This window comes from Nannospalax galili, unplaced genomic scaffold (genome assembly GCF_000622305.1).
Source record: "Nannospalax galili isolate Female #2095 unplaced genomic scaffold, S.galili_v1.0 scaffold72, whole genome shotgun sequence".
NCBI lineage: Eukaryota > Metazoa > Chordata > Mammalia > Rodentia > Spalacidae > Nannospalax > Nannospalax galili.
The window spans coordinates 3,250,344-3,270,982 of record NW_008336933.1 but is presented as its reverse complement, the minus strand read 5'-3'; the positions used below and the strand labels follow the sequence as shown (position 1 = coordinate 3,270,982).

At 42.5% G+C, this 20,639-nt stretch overlaps 1 protein-coding gene across 1 annotated transcript in view; it reads right to left on the bottom strand.

The window, feature by feature from the left end:
- Mak (male germ cell associated kinase) overlaps window positions 1-20,639 on the bottom strand; it is an 80,129-nt gene that overhangs the window by 7,532 nt on the left and 51,958 nt on the right. The window contains exons 7-13 of the mRNA XM_029562820.1: window positions 17,252-17,423; window positions 16,128-16,295; window positions 14,054-14,365; window positions 7,749-7,921; window positions 5,520-5,665; window positions 3,130-3,261; window positions 457-531 (exon numbers count right to left, since the gene is read on the bottom strand). Coding sequence (XP_029418680.1) covers window positions 457-531; window positions 3,130-3,261; window positions 5,520-5,665; window positions 7,749-7,921; window positions 14,054-14,365; window positions 16,128-16,295; window positions 17,252-17,423 — 1,178 coding nt within the window. The remainder of the gene's footprint in view (window positions 1-456; window positions 532-3,129; window positions 3,262-5,519; window positions 5,666-7,748; window positions 7,922-14,053; window positions 14,366-16,127; window positions 16,296-17,251; window positions 17,424-20,639) is intronic.

Sequence of the window (20,639 nt, the reverse complement as noted above, 5' to 3'; positions counted from 1 at the left end):
AGTGTCTGTTTCCTATGGACTTTTTAGGCTGGAGTTAGTTGGCATTGTGGAAACTGCTGACATCAAACCCTTAGGAAATCCATCACTGTTAACCTAAGTTTTTTTTGTTTTTTTTTTAAATTGGTTGTTGAACTTAAGAATTTCAGAATTAAAAATATATTCTAGGAATATTGATCCTCCAAATGAGACATTATTCTTTAAATTATTTTCAATAGGATTATTTTTGTGATGTTTAGAAATTGCCATAATTATTTAAGAAGACAAGCACAGGGCTTTTTGAGAGCCACTCCTGAAGGAAGCTGCTCTTGGTGACATGGAATGCTGCTTCTATCAGCCCTGATCTAAAAGCAGGTCACCTTGGCCTTTCATGAGAGGATTAGAGTTAAAGCTTGGAAAGAAAACTAGATAAGCGAGTCAAAGAACCAGCTGGACTCATTCATGATGACCAGAAATTACCTTGTGGGTCCTCTAGTTTTTCAGGAAAACTTTCTTTGCATGATAGGTTTTCAATTGGTTTAATTATGCTTTCTTCTAAGAAAAGACGGGGCGGGGGGGGGGGGGAAGCGTGGCAGGGAGAGCGTTAGGGGGAAGCAGAGAGAAAAGTGAGTTAGAGATGATGGACAGGTCCAGAAAGAATCCTTAAAAGGAGAAATGTCTCCATCTGCTGTCACAGCTTTCATATGCTGCTGATTATAAATTCCCAAGACGCAGAGCTAGGGCATAGTTATCTGAGCTGATTTGTATAACTGGTGAGCTCTGTGAATATTACTTTTAAATAACTGAGACAAAATAAGTTAATTGTAGAGATGTGGTATCTAACATTTCATCCTTGTTAAACAGGCAAACTGAGTTCTTAGAGAGTCTGAAAACCTTGTAAAAAGTCTCTAAGATGGCTCCCAAGACCAACACATTTGTGTTTAAGATTCTACAAGGCCGAATGACCGAGTAGAGATTCCTGATTATGGAGACTTAGAATATTACAGATCCAGAGGCAGATTCTCTTGTGCTAGTTATAGTCCCTTTAAAAGCTTAGTCATTGCCCACCCCCAAGTCTTATCCAGCATCTTCTGGACTAACAAACCTTTAAAATGTATTCTTACCAGACCGTGGACTTCCACCAGTCCAAAAGCTAAGAATGTCATCAGATAGCATCTGAGACTTCTTGCAGAGCTTTTTCTGTCTACTTGTGATCCCCACCAATGTATCTGGTAAATGCCCTGGTGTATTGTTTTCTACTGTAATTAATAAAATGATAAGAAGCACTTCCACATGTTGTCAGAACACGTTGGCCAGGGGTACCTGAATTCATGTTCCCAGGCCATGGTCACTCATATGTGGCTTAAGGCGAAACCATGTTTTACTGCCTCTGAGATAAGAGCTGGGTTTCTCATCAACAAGGCCAAAGATGTCATGTCAGAGTGCTGTAGTAAACTGCTCACAGGCTATAACCACAATCATCAGACTTGTTTGACCCAATTCTACTCATGTTTATAGGACTCATTATATCACATACTTTTAAGTTCATATCTCAAAATTTTCATCATAAATTTCCCAGTTGCAAAGGATGTGATGCACTTTCTGGATTATGGTCATTATAGACATTAAAGAGAGCATTATACTCTCTTTTAAATGTAACCAATGTAGTCCAAACGTCGTGATGATATGATCATCAATATTGATGCACATGAGCAAGTATTCTTTTTCACAGGTGAAAATTTCACATTAATTTCCTTTTCCCCCTAAAATTATATTTCTATTTATACTTCAGCTCCTAGATTTTATCCAAATATAATTTTAGGCTTAAAAGTCTAAACTAATCACTCAAAAGCTGTGTAAATTGAAAAAAAACCATAGATTTCTGTAACCACAAGAAATACTTTTTCCTGAATTTTAAGTTATAAGAATTCATTGCATATAATTAATAAAAGATAAATATTACAAATTTTGATCACTAAACATGAAAAGTAAGCATTCTTGGAAGCACAGCTCTTAATGAGAAAGATAAGACTTTTCAAGTTGCTTATGTGTCAACAAGTGAATATTTGTGGCTGGAGCCCATGAGGTCCGGTAATAACTCTGTTCTTTTGTTCTGGTTTTCATTTTTAGAGGCAGAAGCACTGAGAAACCTTGTTAATGCAATATATTGCAAGAATCTTTTTGTTACTATTCTTTATACTCTAGATTTACAGACTAAAAATCATATAGTGATCTGGTAACAAAGATTTTTAATTGTCAGCAAACAGCTCAGTTGTTCCTCTTCTTTCAGTTTTCTGAAAGCTAAGATTTTGGGGGAGGGGGCGTGAGGTGACAGGTCTCTCTTAGCTGAGGCTGGACCCAAACTCTGGATCTTGCCAGCAACTTCCTGAGTGCTAGACCACCCAATTTTAACAATCTCAACACTGGCCTCAGCGTATCAAACTATTCCTACTGGCATGTTGGACAAGTTTACACTTGGGGCCAGCCAGCTTATCCAGCACAAAATCTCTTTTTTCTTTTATGAAGTAGGAGAAGTGAGGGGCATTTCACTGAGAAGCCAGATCCCTTTAGGAAAGACCCTGGATGGAAGATGAGGAGCCAACAACCTTTAAGTTATCTGTGCTCAAGAATTATTTGGATAATTTTGTATATTCCCCCTCCCCTGGTGCTACACAGTGCCGCTTGAGGATGGCAGCTATGGCATTTTTTTTTAATTTTATGTGTATGCGGGTATTGCCTGCATGTAGGTAAATGCACCCATGTCGTGCAATGCCCGCGGAGGACAGAAGAGGCTGTTGGATCCCCTGGAACTGGAGTTAGGACAGTTGTTAGCTGCCATGTGGGTGCTGGGATTCAAACCCAGGTCTTCTGCAAGAACAACCAGTGTTCTTAACCGCTGAGCCATCGCTCCAGCCCAAGCTATGGGTTTTTTTTTTTTTTCTGTCTTTTTGAAGCAGGGTCTCCATGTAGCCCCAGCTGTCCTGGAACTCACTATGTAGACCAGGCTGGTCACAGAGATCCGCTTGCCTCTGCCTCCCAAGTGCTGGGACTACAGGCGTGCGCCACCACGCCCAGCTACCCATGGCATTTTTAAAAGCAAACGTCTGTAAAGGGTAAACAACATACATTTATAGTTTATATATATTATGTTACCTGCATTACTCCTCTTGAAAGCAAGTTCTGCCCCCATGGGTCCCAGTGACTTAGGAAATAATTGATTATGCCAAGCGTATGAATTTATATCCTTCCCACGGGCTACGAAAGACACATTCTTGGGATTCACGCCTTAGAACAAAGCCGTCATTTCAAAGGTTATAATGTGATGGTGAACTTGAAGAAAAAATGTACATATCAAACAGACACTAATAGGCATTCTGTGGACAGGAGGTTAGGGATAAATTTAGGTTAAAATGTAGCAAACTTGTGCTCTTTCTAATAAACTTTAACATGATCCTGAATCCTTAGCTCAAACCTGGAATACCACTGAGCCTCAAAGGTCACCTGTCACAGGAATCACCAGACTAACTAACTTCCCTTATAAGACTATGGATTCAGCTTCTAATGAAATACTTCAAATGGAACAATAATAGGCTTTTTCGACAAATAAAGACTATGCAGTACATAAAGGCAGAGGGAGGCCTCTTGGGGACAACAGGACCAGCGGTGGGGGGGGTGTAGAAGAGTAATGAGGGGTAAGAACAAAACACAATGATATTCATGTATGCAAATGTCATAATTCACACTAACCAAGAACATGAATGGGATAAAAAGAAGGTGCAGCAGATTACAATTTTTCATATTAAGAAACTTTTAGTTCCTCAGCTTCACTTTTCTCTCCCAGTGATTTTACTAATAACACAGTGGGCCGCTATCAAATTTGTAGAGCCGAAATTGACGCCTACGAGGTCTACAAACAGATGTTACAAATCATTCTTGCTGAGAATACAGTCTCAACATTTTCTCTCCTCTGTCTTACTCCTCCTTCCCGAACAGACTTCTGAGATACGGAGATGATGGCTTACACTTTAGGAGACAGATGTGAAAGGCCAATCTTCAGAGGAACCCAGTGTCCTCCCACCGTGTTTAGAAAGCTGTGAATGGCCATGTCCACAAAACACAAAAAAGAAAAAGACTGTTTGCTCCACTTATCGGCCTCAATATATCTGTATGTATACTTGATGTTTTACATACTGGTTCCCTTTTAAGTTGAATTTAAAATCTTTCTTTAAAAATATTTTTACTATTGGGGTTGGAGGGATGGCTCAGTGGTTAAGAGCACTGGCTGCTCTTGCAGAGGACCTGAGTTGGATTCCCAGCACCTACATGGCAGCTAACAACTGTCTGTAACTCCAGATCCAGGGGAATCTGATGCCTTCTTCTGACCTCTATGGGCATTGCATCACACGGGTACACTTACATGCATGCAGACAATACGCGCACACACGAAGAGGAGGAGGAGGAGGAGGGGGAGGGGGAGGGGGAGGAGGAAGAGAAGAAATATTTTTATTACTTTTTTTTTTTTTTTGTTTTTTGGGAACAGGGTTTTCCTTTAGCTCCAGCTGTCCTGGACCTACCTGTGTAGACCAGGCTGGCCTTGAACTCACAGAGATCTGCCTGCCTCTGCCTCTCGAGTGCTGAGATTAAAGGTGTGCACCACCACGCCCAGCTATTACTTCTTTTGAGAGTTTAAAAATCTTTCTTTTAACTTGGAGTTAGAAGACAAAATGCTATTTGGAGCCAATGTCTGTCCAGACCTCCTCACACTCCAGACTCAATTCCCCATTTCCTGTAATTAGATGGATCCACGCAAGTGTTTAACAAGCATTGCAGGCTCAGCCTTGATTCTCTACCTCCACATCCCTGTCTTCTCCAAATCTTCCCATCGTCAGCTAGCGTCCCCCCCCACCCCCGTACCGCCTATTGCCAAGTCAAACCAGTTAGAAACCAACACAAATTCCTTGTGTTCTGAACTTGTAAAGACATATATGGTTTAGGAAACCATATTTTTTAAAATCCATATTTTGATTTTGATTTTTGATTGCTTTAGCACACTTTAGCACTGACCAGGTTGCAGCTTTGGTGAGGGGGCAGTACTTGGGGAAGCGGATTCACCATCATTTTGTGCTGTTTTCCATTTTTCTTTTCTTTCTCTTATTCTTTCTTTTCTGATGGTGCTGGGATAGAAGCTGGACCTGGGCATGTTACCAAGCGCTCTATCACTGAGCCGCATCCCAGCTCTCCGCTGTGCATCTCTAGAACAGACTTCCACCAGTGGCAGAGGCAGGAAGCTCAATCCCTGGTCAGCTGCTGCGGCTGCTGCCCCCCCTTTTTTCGCCGCCGCCAGAGTCCTGTGTTACACTTTAGTTTACTGCTGGCCTCTTTTCTGTGATTTCAAGGCGCCCAAACCTGATCTACCTATAGTCTGGTTAGCAGTAAACATTTCTATTGTTGTTTTCAATCGAAGTTGGACTTGAATCCCTAATCCTCCAGCCTCCACCTCCTGAACACTGGAATTAAGCAATAAACCTGTTTTCTCTACTAACCTGGAAGGTATCTTGATTGTTTCAAATAGTACTGTTTAGCCGTTGAAGCAGTTGAAAAGTCTGTATCTGATTTTAGGGAAACAGCATGTAAACTCCTGTTTTCCCCTGTTGAGTGGTTGGAGTCTGGGGGTCGAGACTCTGGAAGCCTTGAAAGTCAACACAAAGTCAATCGGAGCAGGAAAATCAGTAGCTCTCTGCCCCCTCACCCTCTACAGCCTTCTTCTGAGTCCTTCTAACAGCTTCCCGTTGCCTCTCGCAGCACCGGCGGGCACTCATTTCTGATAGACATGTGACAGCAGCTCTACAGCAGCTCACTGAGGTGCGGTCAGCTTTGCCCTCCCAGGAACGGCTGCAGTAGTGGGTTCATGCTGTGAGAAGACCCCCATGTGGGAAGGGAAGCAGCCCAGCCACCTCTGCCTAAAGTAACCTCCGTTTAGGCCGGATGTTTGGGGTATGCCCTGGCTACCCACTCTGGGGTAGGGCTGCTTTATTGTGAATGGGTCATTGTTTCTGAATTCTTGGTGCTGTTTTTTTTTTTTTTTTTTTTTTTAACTAACAGAAGTTCTACCCATTCTGTCCCTTTCTCATGACAGCTGGAGTTGAACCCAGGGCCTTGTGCGTTCAAGGCAAGCACTCTACACTGAGCTACACTCTCAGCTCCTTTTTCATTTTGAGACCAGATGCCCCTAAACTGCCCAGATTCTCATCCTCCTGGAATTACAGCCTGTGTCACATGAAGCCTGACTCATGTGTGTGTGTGTGCATGCCATTATGATTTTAAGATACAGCTTCTTTTTTTTTGGTCTTTTTGAAACAGGGTCTCCCTGTAACTGGCCTGGCTGCTATGGAGACCAGGCTGGTCTTGAACTCACAGAGATCCACCTGCCTCTGTCTCCTGAATGCTGGGACTAAAGGCGTGCACCACCACACCTAGCTTAAGACAGGGCTTCTTGAACACACTATGTAGGTACCTAGTCTTCAAGTCCAGATCCTCCTGTCTTCACCGCTCCCCCCACCCACCCCAAATCCTAGATACCACTATGCCCGTTGTTTGTTGTTTGTTTTGAGAACAGGTCTCAACTGTATTATCCTGGCTGCTCTTAAACTTTTAGATCTTTCTTCCTCAGACTAGAGTAGCTGGAACTACAGGTGTGGGTCACCAATATGCCCTATTTCTAATGCTGTAGGTTTTCTCCTTAAAAGAAATGTTTGTGAAGATGGAAAGCCTTCTGAACTGAGGTGTCTCCCTTTGTTTAGCATCTCAAAAATGATACCCGGTACCATCTGAAACCTGCAACGGCTGATCACTATGACTTTCTTCCTAATGGGATTAAATGAGATTTTTCTTAAATTCAAGTATCTTAGGGAAGAGTACTTATGATAGTAAGGATCTAGAAATGAAGGATGATCCACATGTACCCTTGAGAGATTCTTTACCTATCTTCAGAGATGTGTTCTGCCATCAAAGACTCCTGCACCAGGCAATGCCAAAGCTGCTAGCTTCCCTGACTTGTGATTTGGCTGTCTTTCTTATTCCTCTTCTGTTCCAAGAATTCCAAAAACTAAAAGTATGTTCCCACAAAAAAGTACATTCAACAAAATTTAGGTCATCCCAAGCGGAGCTGAATAATGCACTAATGATGACCCAACTCAAAAAGAAAAGGGACTGCTAGATATTAAACTTCCAGAAAAGGTTCCGAAAATGATTTAAAACATTTTAACAGGAAGCAATCTAATAATTAAATCTTAACACCATGAGAGGAAACCACTAACTTTGTATGTGGTACTCTGACTCCTACACCCAGAAGTGTGAACTTCAGGCAGGAATAATGATACTTCACAAGAGTCAGTGAGCTGGGTGTGGTGGTGTGCACCTGTACCTGTAGGCCCAGCTATTCAGGAGGCAGGACAGGAGGATTACTAGAGTCCAGGAGTTTGAGACCTGCCTGGACAACATGTCTAGACTCTGCCCCCACCCCAAAATACAAGAGCAATATAAAGGCCGCATAAGAACTTTGCACCCCAGCCCACCCCACCCCACATACCACTGATCCATTACTATTTGAAGGCAAAATTATTACCTTTTTGGAGGTATGCATAAAGATTTTGGGGTTTTGTAGATGAGAATATTAAGCTATCTTTGTCTTTTCAAGGTCTAAATTCATTATTTTTAAAGAGTAAAATTGATGCATGGTAAAATACATTTTTCTGAGGAATGTGAAATCTTACCGGAATGAAGACTCCTTCTTCTTCTTTTCCTTGAAAGCACCCATGCTTGGCTTCTTGGAATGGGAAGCCCCGAAATCACAATCTTCAAAGTCTTCATAGCTGTCTCCAGACTTGAAGATGGTCTGACCCCATCGTCTCCTAGCTCCTTTTTGACCCAGTATGCCAACTGGCTTCTATGGGGAAAAATTAGTCACCACAATCTTCAATTTTTAATAATTGCAGAAGCAATTATATCAGACAGTAAGTGTCCCCATTCTCAACCAGGTGTCACTTAACAGACAGGATGCGTTCTGTGAAATGTATCTGTAGGTGATGGTCATCGTTGTGTGGACATCACAGAATGTCCTTAAACAGATCCAGATGCTCTAGTCTACTAATAACTAGGTTGTAGGGTAGAGATTTTTGCTCATATGCAACAGACCTGTTCCACACGTGATTGGACTGAACACCGGCAGTGGGATGGTTAGTACTTGTGCATCTAACTATATCTAAACATAGACAAGGTGCAGTGAAGAGACTGGGATGCCTGTGCCAGGTCAGTGGTAGAGCCCATGTACAAGGCCCTAGGTTCAATCCAGCTGGTCCTGACTTTGGGAAAAAGAAGGAACACAAAAAGAACACTAAAAATATAGTCTAGAAAATTAAAAAACAGTGGTGCACCTACTTAGGGAACTTACCACAAAGGGTTGTTGCAGTACTAGGAGATGTTCTGGGTGAGCAGTTTAGTGAGTGCTGAGTATGAAGCTAGGGCACTACTGTGCCCTCAGCAGAGCTTACAAATACTGGGCAGGAAGGGTACACTGTCTATATATTCTTGGCTTCTGCTTTCATTTTATTTTGAAACACAACTTTTGATCCTCCTGCCTCAGTCCCTCAGTCTACCACATCCTGGGATTATAAGTAAAGACCACCACGCCCAGCTTGTTTCTTATTTGTTTGTAATGCAGGCTGGTTAAGTACTTGTCACAGTTTGTTTCTTCATTGCTGCGACAAAACACTCTGACCACTTCCAACTTTGGAGGAAAGGGTTTATTTAGCTTACATATCCTGGGTCACAGTTCATCCAGGAGCCCAAGGTAGGAACTCAGGGCAGGAACCTGGAGGCAGGAGCTGGAGCACAGGCCATGGAGGAACGCTTACTGGCTTGCTCCCGTGTCCCCTACTCAGCCTGCTTGCTTCTGCAACACAGGCCCACCTGCCCAGGAGTGGTACCACCCACAGTGGGCTGGGCTCTCCCACATCACTCATCAAGAAGATGCCCCTCAGACATGGCCACAGGCCAGTCCAATACAGGAAATTCCCCAATTGAGGCTCCCTCAACCCAGGTGTGTCAAGTTGACACTAAAGCTATCCAGCACAGTACTCTATCTCTGAGTTACAGCTCAGTCCAAGCTATACTACATAAAACATGTGCTTCTTTCTTTCTTAGATTACTGTAACTACTTACTTTATAAACTTTAAACAATTTAAACTTTGTGATTCTTTTGGAGTAACAGCTTAACATACCAACACATGCTGGATGATCACAATTTCTCAGCATCATCAAGTACGTGACACACTATTGACTGAAATGTTATGTGATGCTTGAGCTTGCTTCAGGGAATGATCTATACCCTCATTTAATGTTTTGGTTGTTAGCCTTAGCCTTTAATGACTGGGCTATCCCTGCAGCCCTATACTCTCATTTAAATGATTAACAAGAATAGACAGACTGTGCCAACGATATGATAGGTGTTCAGAGGGAAGAAAGATGCCTGTGAACTTGAACTGAGAGGCATGTATTAGTGTCCTTGAAGTGATAAAATACCCCGAGGAAAGCAGCTTGAAGAGAAGGGGTTTATTTGGCTCACAATTTCAGTACATCACTGTGAGGAGGTCAGGGCAGGAATCTGAAGCAGCTGGTCACATCCACAGTCTAGAGCAGAGAGAATGTCTGCCTGCCTGTGCTCAGCTCACTTTCTCTTCTTTTACAGTCCAGGTCCCAAGCCCAGGGAATGGTGCTCCCCACCCCACTTTGGGCCGGGTCTTCCCACAACAATTACCACAATGATGGTAATTCCCTACAGATATGCCTATAGACCAACCTATTTAGACTGCCCCTCATTGAGGATCTCTTCCCAAGTGATTCTAGATTGTACCAAGTTGATAATTAAAACTAACCATCACAAGGTACTGAAGTTCTGGGTTAGTAGATATAAGATACAGATATAAGAATCCAGAAAACAGAGACTTGGCTGTGAGCCTTACCATCCTGAGGCTTGGCTGTGAGCCTCCTTAAGTGGGGACAGCCTTATGGAGGAGGACACTAAAGTTGGCATGGCCCAATGTCTTTCGTACTTCCCTCTCTAGAATGCAGGTGACACACTTGAAAGAGCACCTGGCATCATCTGGCCAAGGCATGAAAATCACCTGCTGCTGGGTGGCGCTGGAAGACAGAGGCACCCTGGTAAAGCCACCCCTGAAGAGGCAGAGCCAGAAGGCAGAAGCAGTTTTATTCTTTGGGAAGATTCCAGAGTTCTATGGGTTGTCAACCACAGACTTCTTGTTATATGAGGAAAATATCTCCTGTTTTTTAAGTCAATGTTGTCATCACTCTCTAAATACAACTCCAGTGGACAGAGAGGAGAAGAGGGCAGCAATGACTTGAAAATTTTAAGTCTGGTGCTGGCAAGATGGCTCAGTGGGTAAAGGAACTTGATGCCAAGCCTGATGACTTGAATTTGATCCCAGGGACCAAATAGTGGTAGAGAACTGATTCTTGTAGGCTGACCTCTGGCTTCCATGCAAGTCCTCCCCCATAATAGAAAAATGTAATAAACTTAAAAAGTAAGTCTGATTACGTTAGAATAGTGTGCTGGATAGCTTTAGTGTCAACTTGACTCACCTGGGTTGAGGGAGCCTCAACTGGGGAATTGCCTTCATTGGACTGTCCTGTGGCCATGTTCATGGGGCACCTTCTTGATTGTTGTGTGATGTGGGAAGACCCAGCCCACTGTGGGTGGTGCCACCCCTGGGAAGGTGGGTCTGTGCATAAGAAAGCAGGCTGACCAGGGGCCCAGAGAGCAAGCCAGTAAGCAGCGTTCCTCCATGGCTTGTGCTCCAGCTCCTGCCTCCAGGTTCCTGCCCTGAGTTCCTACCTTGGGCTCTCTGATGAACTGTGACCCGGGGGGTTTTAAGACAAATAAACCCTTTCTTCCCAAGTTGGTAGTGGTCAGAGTATTTTGTCACATCATCCATGGCTTGTGCTCCAGCTCCTGCCTCCAGGTTCCTGCCCTGAGTTCCTACCTTGGGCTCTCTGATGAACTGTGACCCGGGGGGTTTTAAGACAAATAAACCCTTTCTTCCCAAGTTGGTAGTGGTCAGAGTATTTTGTCACATCAATGAAGAGACAAACTAGGACAAATAGTGTCATCATTCACACGCATAAGGAACAAGGAAGAAGCTCTGGCTTAGGGCAAACAGTGAGCTGGTTTCCTGGCTTGGGGCACGTGAACTGAAAAGTGCAAGGGCGGCTCCAAATGAGTGATGGAGCTTGGAAGGAAGGCCAGCCACACTGTAGGAAGGATGGTGCTGGAAGAACAGTTTACATCTGCACATGGCTGATGGCATGGCGGTGGGTGGAGGCGGGAATGACACCTACCAACCCTGCTCTGTTGTTTACTTTGTCAGAAAGAAGACCCTCCAAACCAAAGAGAATTAAGAAATCTGAAGCTTTAGATGTGTAGACTTAGTAAAAGGTTACACATAGCTGAGTTTTGCCCTCCTGAAATGCATAAGTTTGGGGGTGAAATTGAATGCTGACCACTGCTGAGTCATGTCAGTAATATGCAGAGTGGTCTGCATGTCTGGGAAGACCAGAACAGGCTACAATTAAGGAATTCTCATAAAATTGAAAGTAAACTTTGCAATCCTTATCAATATGTTTGGTGCTGGATGAAGGAAAAGATTCTAAAATCAATTGTAAGCTTTAAGAAAAAAGAAACTGGTGGATCACGTAAGCCTCCATTTTTCATGAAGATCCAGGACTCCATCAGATGCCATATGAGGCATATATACATGAGAGCCAGTCAAAGTGGGGTCATGATTTTTCATGATGTCCTCATCAATTAAATAATCCAAGGACAATGAAAATGAACCAATACATAATTCAATAATTTGACAGTGATTAATGGATTGATACCAATCTAGAAGGTTCTAGCTGCTGCCCAAGAACATCCTGTTTTTCTGTTTATCATGAAGACACAGGAGAAGAAACTGACAAATGCACAGGTGTCAGGGTTCTTAACCTAAGGACAGAAAGTCAGCATTCAAGAATAAGTAGAAGTTTGGGAAGTAAAGTGAGTTCTTGGAACTCTTTGAACCCTGGGGATCAAATATACAGGTTGAAGTACAGAAATGGTGATCTGCAGAGATACTTATTAGCAAACAGATTCAGACATTTTCATTGATAGAATATTCCATCACCCATCTGGAATGTGTAAGCTATAGAAAAATTTAGGGTTAGGTTATTAGGTACTGTAATTTTGTGAATGCACCCAGGGGCCAAGCACAGTGCACAGCTTTTACGAACTTGATGGCCTTCCAAACAGGGAAGGGATAAGGTCATCCTGAGGAGCAGGAGTGGACCTTCATTTCTGGAAGGTCAGAGGTGATTCAGCCTTTCATATTCCCTGGTTTGTACTGTTTGCCTCTAGTCCAGGCAGCCTCCTTCTGAGCAGTGAGCAGACTGAAGAGGGGGCTTATAGGTTTGTCAGAGAAAGATGCCAGTTGCAGATGTGAGGAAATGGGGATGTTTCACCAAGAAGACATGAAGATGATACCAAGGCTGTTCTAAACCCCTGCCAGGCTGCCTTTCTAGAAGGGTGACTGCACTTCTATCCTATGCTACAGAAAACCATATTTTCTAGTATTCAGAACTGGAAACAGACTCTTTGGAACCCCGAAGGAAAGTATTTATTCATCCTGCAAATATTTATTAAAAAGCTACTACTTAAGGCTGGGTGTGGTGGTGCATGCCTTTGATCCCAGAACTCGGGAGGCAGAGGCAGGCGGATCTCTGTGAGTTCAAGGCCAGCCTGATCTACATAGTGAGTTCCAGGACAGCTGGGGCTACAGGGAGACCCTGTCTCCAAAAGACCAAAAAAAAAAAAATCTATTACTAGGTAAGCACTTTCTAGATTCTGGAGTTGTACTGATAAGCAAAACAGACATTTCTGATGTCACTGAGCTTGCATTCCAGGGGAAAAAAAAGCAAGAATAAAAAATATAAGAAACAGAAATCAATAGTATATCGGGAGACAGGGAAACTCACATTAAGGTGGTGGGCATGGCAGGATGGACCAGGAATTAAATACAATGTTTTAGAAGATCTCTTTTCATTGCCTGTGGTAGTGGCAGCTCATGCCTCTAATCCCAGCACTTGGGAGGTGAAGGCAGGAGGATACCTTTGAGTACCAGGCTAGCCTGGTTCTTCATAGCAAGTTCCAGAACAGCCAGGGCTAGATGAGACCCTGCCTCAAAAAATAAAAAAACCTCTTTCCATCTTACAGTGCCACGTAAACACATTTGGAAGTATACACTTGAAAGAACAGCCAAAATCACGACACCTGATGAGTTTCCAGAACTGAACAGAAGTGTGGAAAGAGAAAGTCTTATGCTTTATAAAGCCCCCAATCAATCAGCTGGCTGTGGTGCACGCCTTTAATTCCAGCACTGGGGAGGCAGAGGCAGGTGGATCTCTGTGAGTTTATGGCCAGCCTGGTCTACATAGTAAGTTCCAGGACAGCTGGGGCTACAGGGAAACCCTGTCTCAAAAAGACCAAAAAAAATAAAGAGATAAAAAGCCCCCCAATCTGTTCATGTTGATTAATGGTCAAAAATAGTTAGAATTATGTATTACAAGTCTGTCTCAAAAGAACTTAGGAACTAAATTTCAAATACCTCACCATAAGAAATAAAGACATAAGCTCTTCGTGGTGGCTCACACCTTTAATCCCAGCACTCGGGAGGCAGAGGCAGGTGGATCTCTGTGAGTTCAAGGCCAGCCTGGTCTACATAGTTCTAGGACAGCTGGGGCTACAGGGAGACCCTGTCTCAAAAAGACCAAAAAAAAAAAGAAAGAAAAGAAAAAAGAAAGATTTAGGATTGGTACTCTTCTCTTGAGTATACAATTCTTTCATAAAGGAAACCTACAGCTTAACTCACTTTGGAAGTTTCTTTTCCACATCCTAGAATGTTACCTCATTTCTTGCCTAGCTCCCCAACACTAAACTTGGCTTGAGTCACCTCTCAGGTCTTCTGCTTACCGTTTGCGCATTTTTGATGATACTTGGAAGCACTGTGTGTGGCGGTTTCTGGTGACCCTGCTGCTTTGGAGGTGGCTGCACCATCATGTTCTGTGGCGGATGAATGGTCTGCAGTGGTTGGTGGCCTTGGTTCAGCTGGAGCTGTCCAACAGGCTGATCCAGTATGTCTGGCAAAGGCTTAGGATCTGGTTCAGCTAAAGATGGCTTTGGTTCCAATGGTTGCAGCTGTCTATTTAAAGTCTGTTTTGAGTCTAGATGGTGTGAGGAAGGGCCTAATACCTGACCAACTTGAAAATATGGGTGCTTCAGTGCCTGTAAAAGCAAGAAAATACACTACATCAACACTGGGCTAATCCAAATGTTTCCTAATTAATTGAGTGCATCTCGGTTTGGGACATACCACTCACCATTAAAATGATGTTTTTGCCAGGGGTTCTGGACACTGAGCCTGTGGCTTCATACATGGTAGTCAGGAACTCTACAGTAATGGGGGCCAAGGAAGAAGGACCCCTGCAGGAAATACCAGACTGGGCAATGCTGGGTGCCCCAAGGCCAGGCACCTTCCCAGGACAGTCAACCTCCCAGCTCCCTAACAGGGCTCAGCTAAATCCACATATGCGTATTTCCTGGCTTTGGTTTCATATTTTTTAAAAAGTTGATAAGTTGTAATGTTGCAGTGTGACTACATTGAGAATTTCTCTCTAGTGAAAATGTACATAAACAAATGTTTTCTCTTCCTTCCTTTCTCCCTCCTCCCCCAACTTTCCCCCTTCCTCTCTCTGCCCTCCTCTCTCTCCCCCTTCTTTCTCTCCCCCTCCCCTTTCTTCTCTCTCCTTTGCTCTCTTTTACACACAACATTCTAATCAGCAATCCCTCAATCTTCTGAGTTTTCTCTATGATTTCTTCTATTACTTTTCTCTCCATGTTTTTTGTGCCATAAGATCAAATATTTACACATGCTTCTGGTTAGCTTTCAGGGGTTTAATTTTGACACCGTTTATGCAGGAGCTCCTCCTCCTGTGGGACTGAGTTCTCTTCCTGCCAGTGCTCACACTGTCTGGCTATCATCTCACAGGGCATTTTGCCATCTGATAAGGCAACTGTCTACCCTACCTCTGCTCTCTAGTTAGTTGTTCATGTTCAAACATGTCTCAACTATCAATCTTTCCTGTTTGTTTTCATAGATGACCTTTGGGAAACACTTCTGTAAGCTAAATTAAAAAAAAAAAAAAGCGGGGGTGGGGAGGCGATTTTCACATGAATGAGAAGAACACTACAGGACTGTCACTGGTCTAGTTAAGACTTTGGTAGATAAAGGGATGGTATTTTAAAGACCTGGAGTCAGGAAGGAACAAAGAGTGGGTATCACAATGCTGTGCTCTTGTGGAGCCAGAGGTTGGACTCTGTCCCACAGAGGGACAATTTATTGATACACACAGTGAACAAAAATCTCTTCCCTGAGGCTGCAGAAATGACTTAGGGGCTCAGCAAATTAAAAAGTTAAGAGTACATGCTGCTCTTGCAGAGGACCCGAGTTTGGTTCCCAGCATCCATAATCAGAGGTTCACAGTCACTTGGAACTCTAGCTCCAGGGACTCTGCCACCTTTTTTTTTTTTTTTTTTTTTTTTTACTTCTGCAGGCACCTGCACTCATGTGCATGCGCACGTACATGTGTGTGCATGCACACACAAACACAATAAAAATATTAAAAATTAAATTAAAAAGAATCCCACCCCTCAACCAGAGAGCCCAGAGAAGTCCTCTGTATGCCATCAAGGACAAGTGTCTTCCTAAGGAATCTCTCACATTTGGAATTATCATTAGAGACTGATTCCTTTTAGTCTCGTTGGGGCCACAAGATGTAATCATTACAGTGGCTACTTTTGCAGTTCTTGCAAAGATCTTATATGCCTAGACATTGATCCATTGTATGCAATGGATGTCTTGAGGTTTGGGAGCTTAATTATCTTGGTAAAAGCTTGGTTGAGAACAGACTTGTCTTTGTAGATAAAACATCTCCGAAATGGCCAAACCTCAAAAAATTTAAAGCTATACATGAGATTGCCCTCTCACCTGGCTTGCAGTTGGCCTTTTCTTTGGATCCCAGCTCAACATTTCTGTCATAAGTTGAATAGCCTCATTACTGGCATTGGGAATAAGAGTTTTTAAGTTTATAGGAACACACTGGGGGAAGTGGAAGTTCATGGAGGATGCAAGTTGGTATCCTTCCGGCCAGTCATTCTGTTTAAAGGTAAGTGTGGGCAGGGGAAGCAAAAAGAAATTTTATTTTAGTGGTCAATAAAATATAAAAACACAGTAATGATCTAGAACTCATTCAAGTGGGAAAACTTTAATGTTGAGTCATACAATGAAACGTGAAATAAAATATCAGGCTTGACATATAGAAAAGAACCTTGAACTGAGAGTCAGGTAGGGGACAAGAAAGCGCATTTATGAATTTCAAAATATCAAACTCTTTTTGGTTTTACCTTGATGACAACTTGGTAACTATGAATAAATAAAAACAGGTGCTTTACAAAGAGGCTGAATCCTACCAAGGTCCTTCTCATATACTGTACAGCAAGACCAATGTGAAAAATATTTGTAGCTGATAAGTGATAATTATGTTACATTTTGATATCTACATTTACTTGTCAACTGTAAGTCCAATGCTGATTTAATTTAATGTAATTATACGGTTATACTTATTATTTACATCTTAGAATGTAGGGTCTATCTTGAAGGTGTTATTAAATGTACTCAGATTTCAGGAAACCAAATAGCATAGCAAATATATATATCAAGGGAAAACGGGAAAGGGCTGAGAGACAATAAGGTCCAGGGTCCGAGGGTCAATGAACAGATGGCAGTGGGCATTCACACAGCAAGCAGCAGTCTCAGCAAAGCTATCTTGGGAGTCATGGGCATCAGCCCAAAGCAACACTCTAGACAGACGCTTAAGCTCTTAAGGAGAGGCAAGTACATTTTTATCCCTTCATTCTACGGAACTCTGGATTGTTACAATCCTTATTCCTCTTTAATAAACAAAATCAAGTTCATAATAAAGCAATTAAATTATAAAGCTATTTAAAACTGAAAACACCAGACACCTAGGCTAAAGTTGGAAATTATCATAAGTTATAAGACAAAATTGCAAGTGAAGTAAAGGTCATGGCAACTTAGACTAGAGTACTTACTTTCTTAGGAGTCCCTAAAACTTGGCAGATTTTAAAGATTTCATCAACTTCACTTGTCCCTGGGAAAAGCGGTCTTAATGTGTACAGCTCAGCCATTATACTCCCCACGGCCCACACATCAATGGGAGAACTGTACACTGAAGACCTCAGTAAAACTTCAGGAGCACGATACCTGTGTGAAGACAGAAAGCAGTATGGAAAGGGCTGACTTGGGTGAAGCTTCCCAGGTAGATGGACAGGACTCTACTGTTTGGTCCCATGCTTCCAACAAGGGAAAAGTATGACATGTGGTCTGTCTCAGGCACTCTGAACACAACACATTTCTAGTTACAAATGCAGAGGAAACGCCCATGTAGCCTGAGGTAGGACTGAAAATGGATCATCAAGGATTAAGTTCTCTCTGAGACATTCAGAAAGAAGCATGGTTGAGACCTTCAGGCCTAGCACACATTGATTATCCTTCAGTAGTGAATTTTTTTTCCTTCTTGTCATCAATTTGAAAGTGTTTGTAGTATCAATCTTCCTCCCTCTGTAGGCAAGAATATTTTTAATCAAGAAAAAGATTTACAATAGCAAAGGTACCTAGTAAGCCCCTATAATGTCCTCCCCACCCATCACTGGTCTCCTGATTCTGGCCTGCTTCATTTAACATGATGCTCTCCAAATTCACTCATTTTCCCCAAAGTGACATAATTTCATTCTCTTTTACAGATGAATACAGCTTCTACTGTATATATGTAGTTTCTTTCTCCATTCATCTCTCAATGGAGATCTAGAATGGTGGCTCTGCACTAATCTTTCCTTTTTTTCAGATTTTGTATTTTATTTTTTCTACTGAATTTTTGTGTATTTCATACACAACATCTTAATCATCTTTATACCCACTTCCATTGGCACCTCCCACATCCCTTCCACTGGATTTCGTACATTCTGTCATTTATGTTAAGGTCTATGAAGTCAAGTTAGTGTCCTCTGACGTCCCTCGGTACAAGTTCATGCACTGGGGTCTAGTCAGCCTATCTAGTCACTCCCTTAAAGAAGATCAGCTCTTCCTCACCCAGTAGTAATCACCTGTCCAATAGTTCTTCAGCTAATATTGGGGCCTGTTGCTCATTATCCCAGTTCTATGCTGGGTTTTTGTCTGCTTGAGTTTCATGGGTCTTGTGCATGCTGTCGCCATTGCTGTAAGTTCATTTGAGCAAGGTCCCAGGAGTCTGTAAGACTCTATTTCCATATGGTCATGCACCTCCTCCCCTGGCTCTTACAGTCTTTCTGCCCCTTCTTCTACAATGGTCCCTGAGGCCTGGGTTCATTGCCCTCTGTGGCATGAGGGAGCTTCATTGATAAGAGTTGAGAGATGCATTAATATTCTCCCCAACCCCCCACGTTTTACTCTGTTCCATGAGTCTTAGGTGTAGAGATTAAATTGTAGATGTGTCACTTAGTGTTGGGCATTTCACAGACAATCTCTGGGTCTGTTGCAAAAGAAGCTTCTTTGATGAGTGGTGAATAACATACTTGTCTGCAAATATAAGGATCCATATTTAGCACATAGTAAGAAATTACATTTGTCAAGGGCTGTGGCAGCCTTGGAGTTTTCTCTAAGATCTATGACCTCTCCAGTCATGTGAATTTGACTATGTTTACAGTACCACACATGAGTTCGCTCAATTGGGTGGGCTTTAGGTTCAGTTAGGTAGCTATCAATTACCCTCAAGATAAAAGTGCCACTACTGCCCCAATAGAGTTTGCTATGCTGGTCATTGTTGTGGTTATTAGGGCTTAAAGCTGGATTGGACCATCAATTGATTTTCTCCCTTAGCAGCTTGCATAGTGTTCTCCAAAACTATGAGAGGTAGTCTTCAGGGAGGTTAGTTCCAGCTCCAGGTCAGTTCCAGCTCCACTGCTCCAAGTCCTGTGTTCGAAATATGTCTTGACTTCAACGATAGGGTCTCACCTAGAAGTCTGGGAGGCTAATCAAGGACTGTGGCAATAACCTATGTAATTTTGGGAGTCTCTTGGACCATCCTGGCCAACAACTGGAAGGGAGGTTCCTCCTGTCTGGCACTGTTTCTTGTTATATAGCCTTCAGCTACACACATGGACTCACGTAGAAATACTGTTATGTGTAATTTTTAAGTAGTTTTTTTTTTTCTTTTTTTCAGTAGGTTTTTGAACTAATACATTTCCCTCTAGTTTTTTATACCAGCTAGAAATAATTTAATCTCTCCTCTCTCCTTAACTCCCTCCTCCCTCCCCAGTTAAAGTACCCCCAATCCCCCCTTGATAATACCTGTCTCCTATGGTCTTCCTCTCTCTTGAGCTCTTTCTTCTCCTTTACCCCATAGTTCCTTGTATAACTCTCCCTCCCCACCGCCCATTTAAATACCCCCTTTTATGCATTTCCCCCTTGGTGACATCTGTCTCCTGTTCTCTCTCAGGCTCCTTCTTTCCCTTTACCTCCCTGGTTCCTTTCCATTTTCTTTTTTAAAAAATATTTTATTATTATATTTTTTATGTGTATGAGCATATTGCCTGCATATATGTAAGTGCACCTGTGTTGTGCAATGCCCACGGAGGTCAGAAGAGGGTATCAGATCCTCTGGAACTGGAGTTATGGATAGTATTGTTTAGCTGCCATGTGGGTGCTGGGAATTGAACCCCAGTCCTCTGCAACAGCAGCCAGTGGTCTCAACCACTGAGCCATCTCTCCAGCCCCTCCTTTCCATTTTTCTGGCTCCTAAAGTTATGTCAGGAAATGTATTCACATACAGGATTTGGTGCTAGGATCCACAAATGAGGGAGAACATGTATTATTTGCTTTTCTGAGACAGTGTTGCTTCACTTGGTATAACAGTTTCTAGTTCCATCCATTTACCTTCAAGTTTCATGATTTCATTGTTCTTTACCATTGAGTAGAATGCCATTGTGTACCAGAAATGTACCACATTTTCATTATCCACTCATCAGTTGAGAGACACTTAGGTTGCTTCCATTTCTTAGCTATTGTGAAAAGAGCAGCAACAAACAGGTTGTACAAGTATCTCTGAAGTAGAATCAGTCCTTTGGGTTTATGGCAATGAGTGGTATAACAGGCCATATGGTAGGTTCATTTTTAGTTTTTTTAAGAGTTTGCCACACTGCTTTCTATAGTTTTTGCATGAATTTGCAATGCTAATAGCAAGGAATGAACGTTGCCCTTTCCCCACATTCACCCCAGCATTTGGTATCATTTGTTCTCTTGATCTTAGCCAATCTGACTTAGCCATCTGACCGGGGTAAAATGAAATCTTAAAGAGATTTTAATTTATATTTCCTTAATTACTAATGATGTTGAACACTTTTTAAGGTGTTTCTTAGCCATTTTTATTTCTTCTTTTGAGTTTTC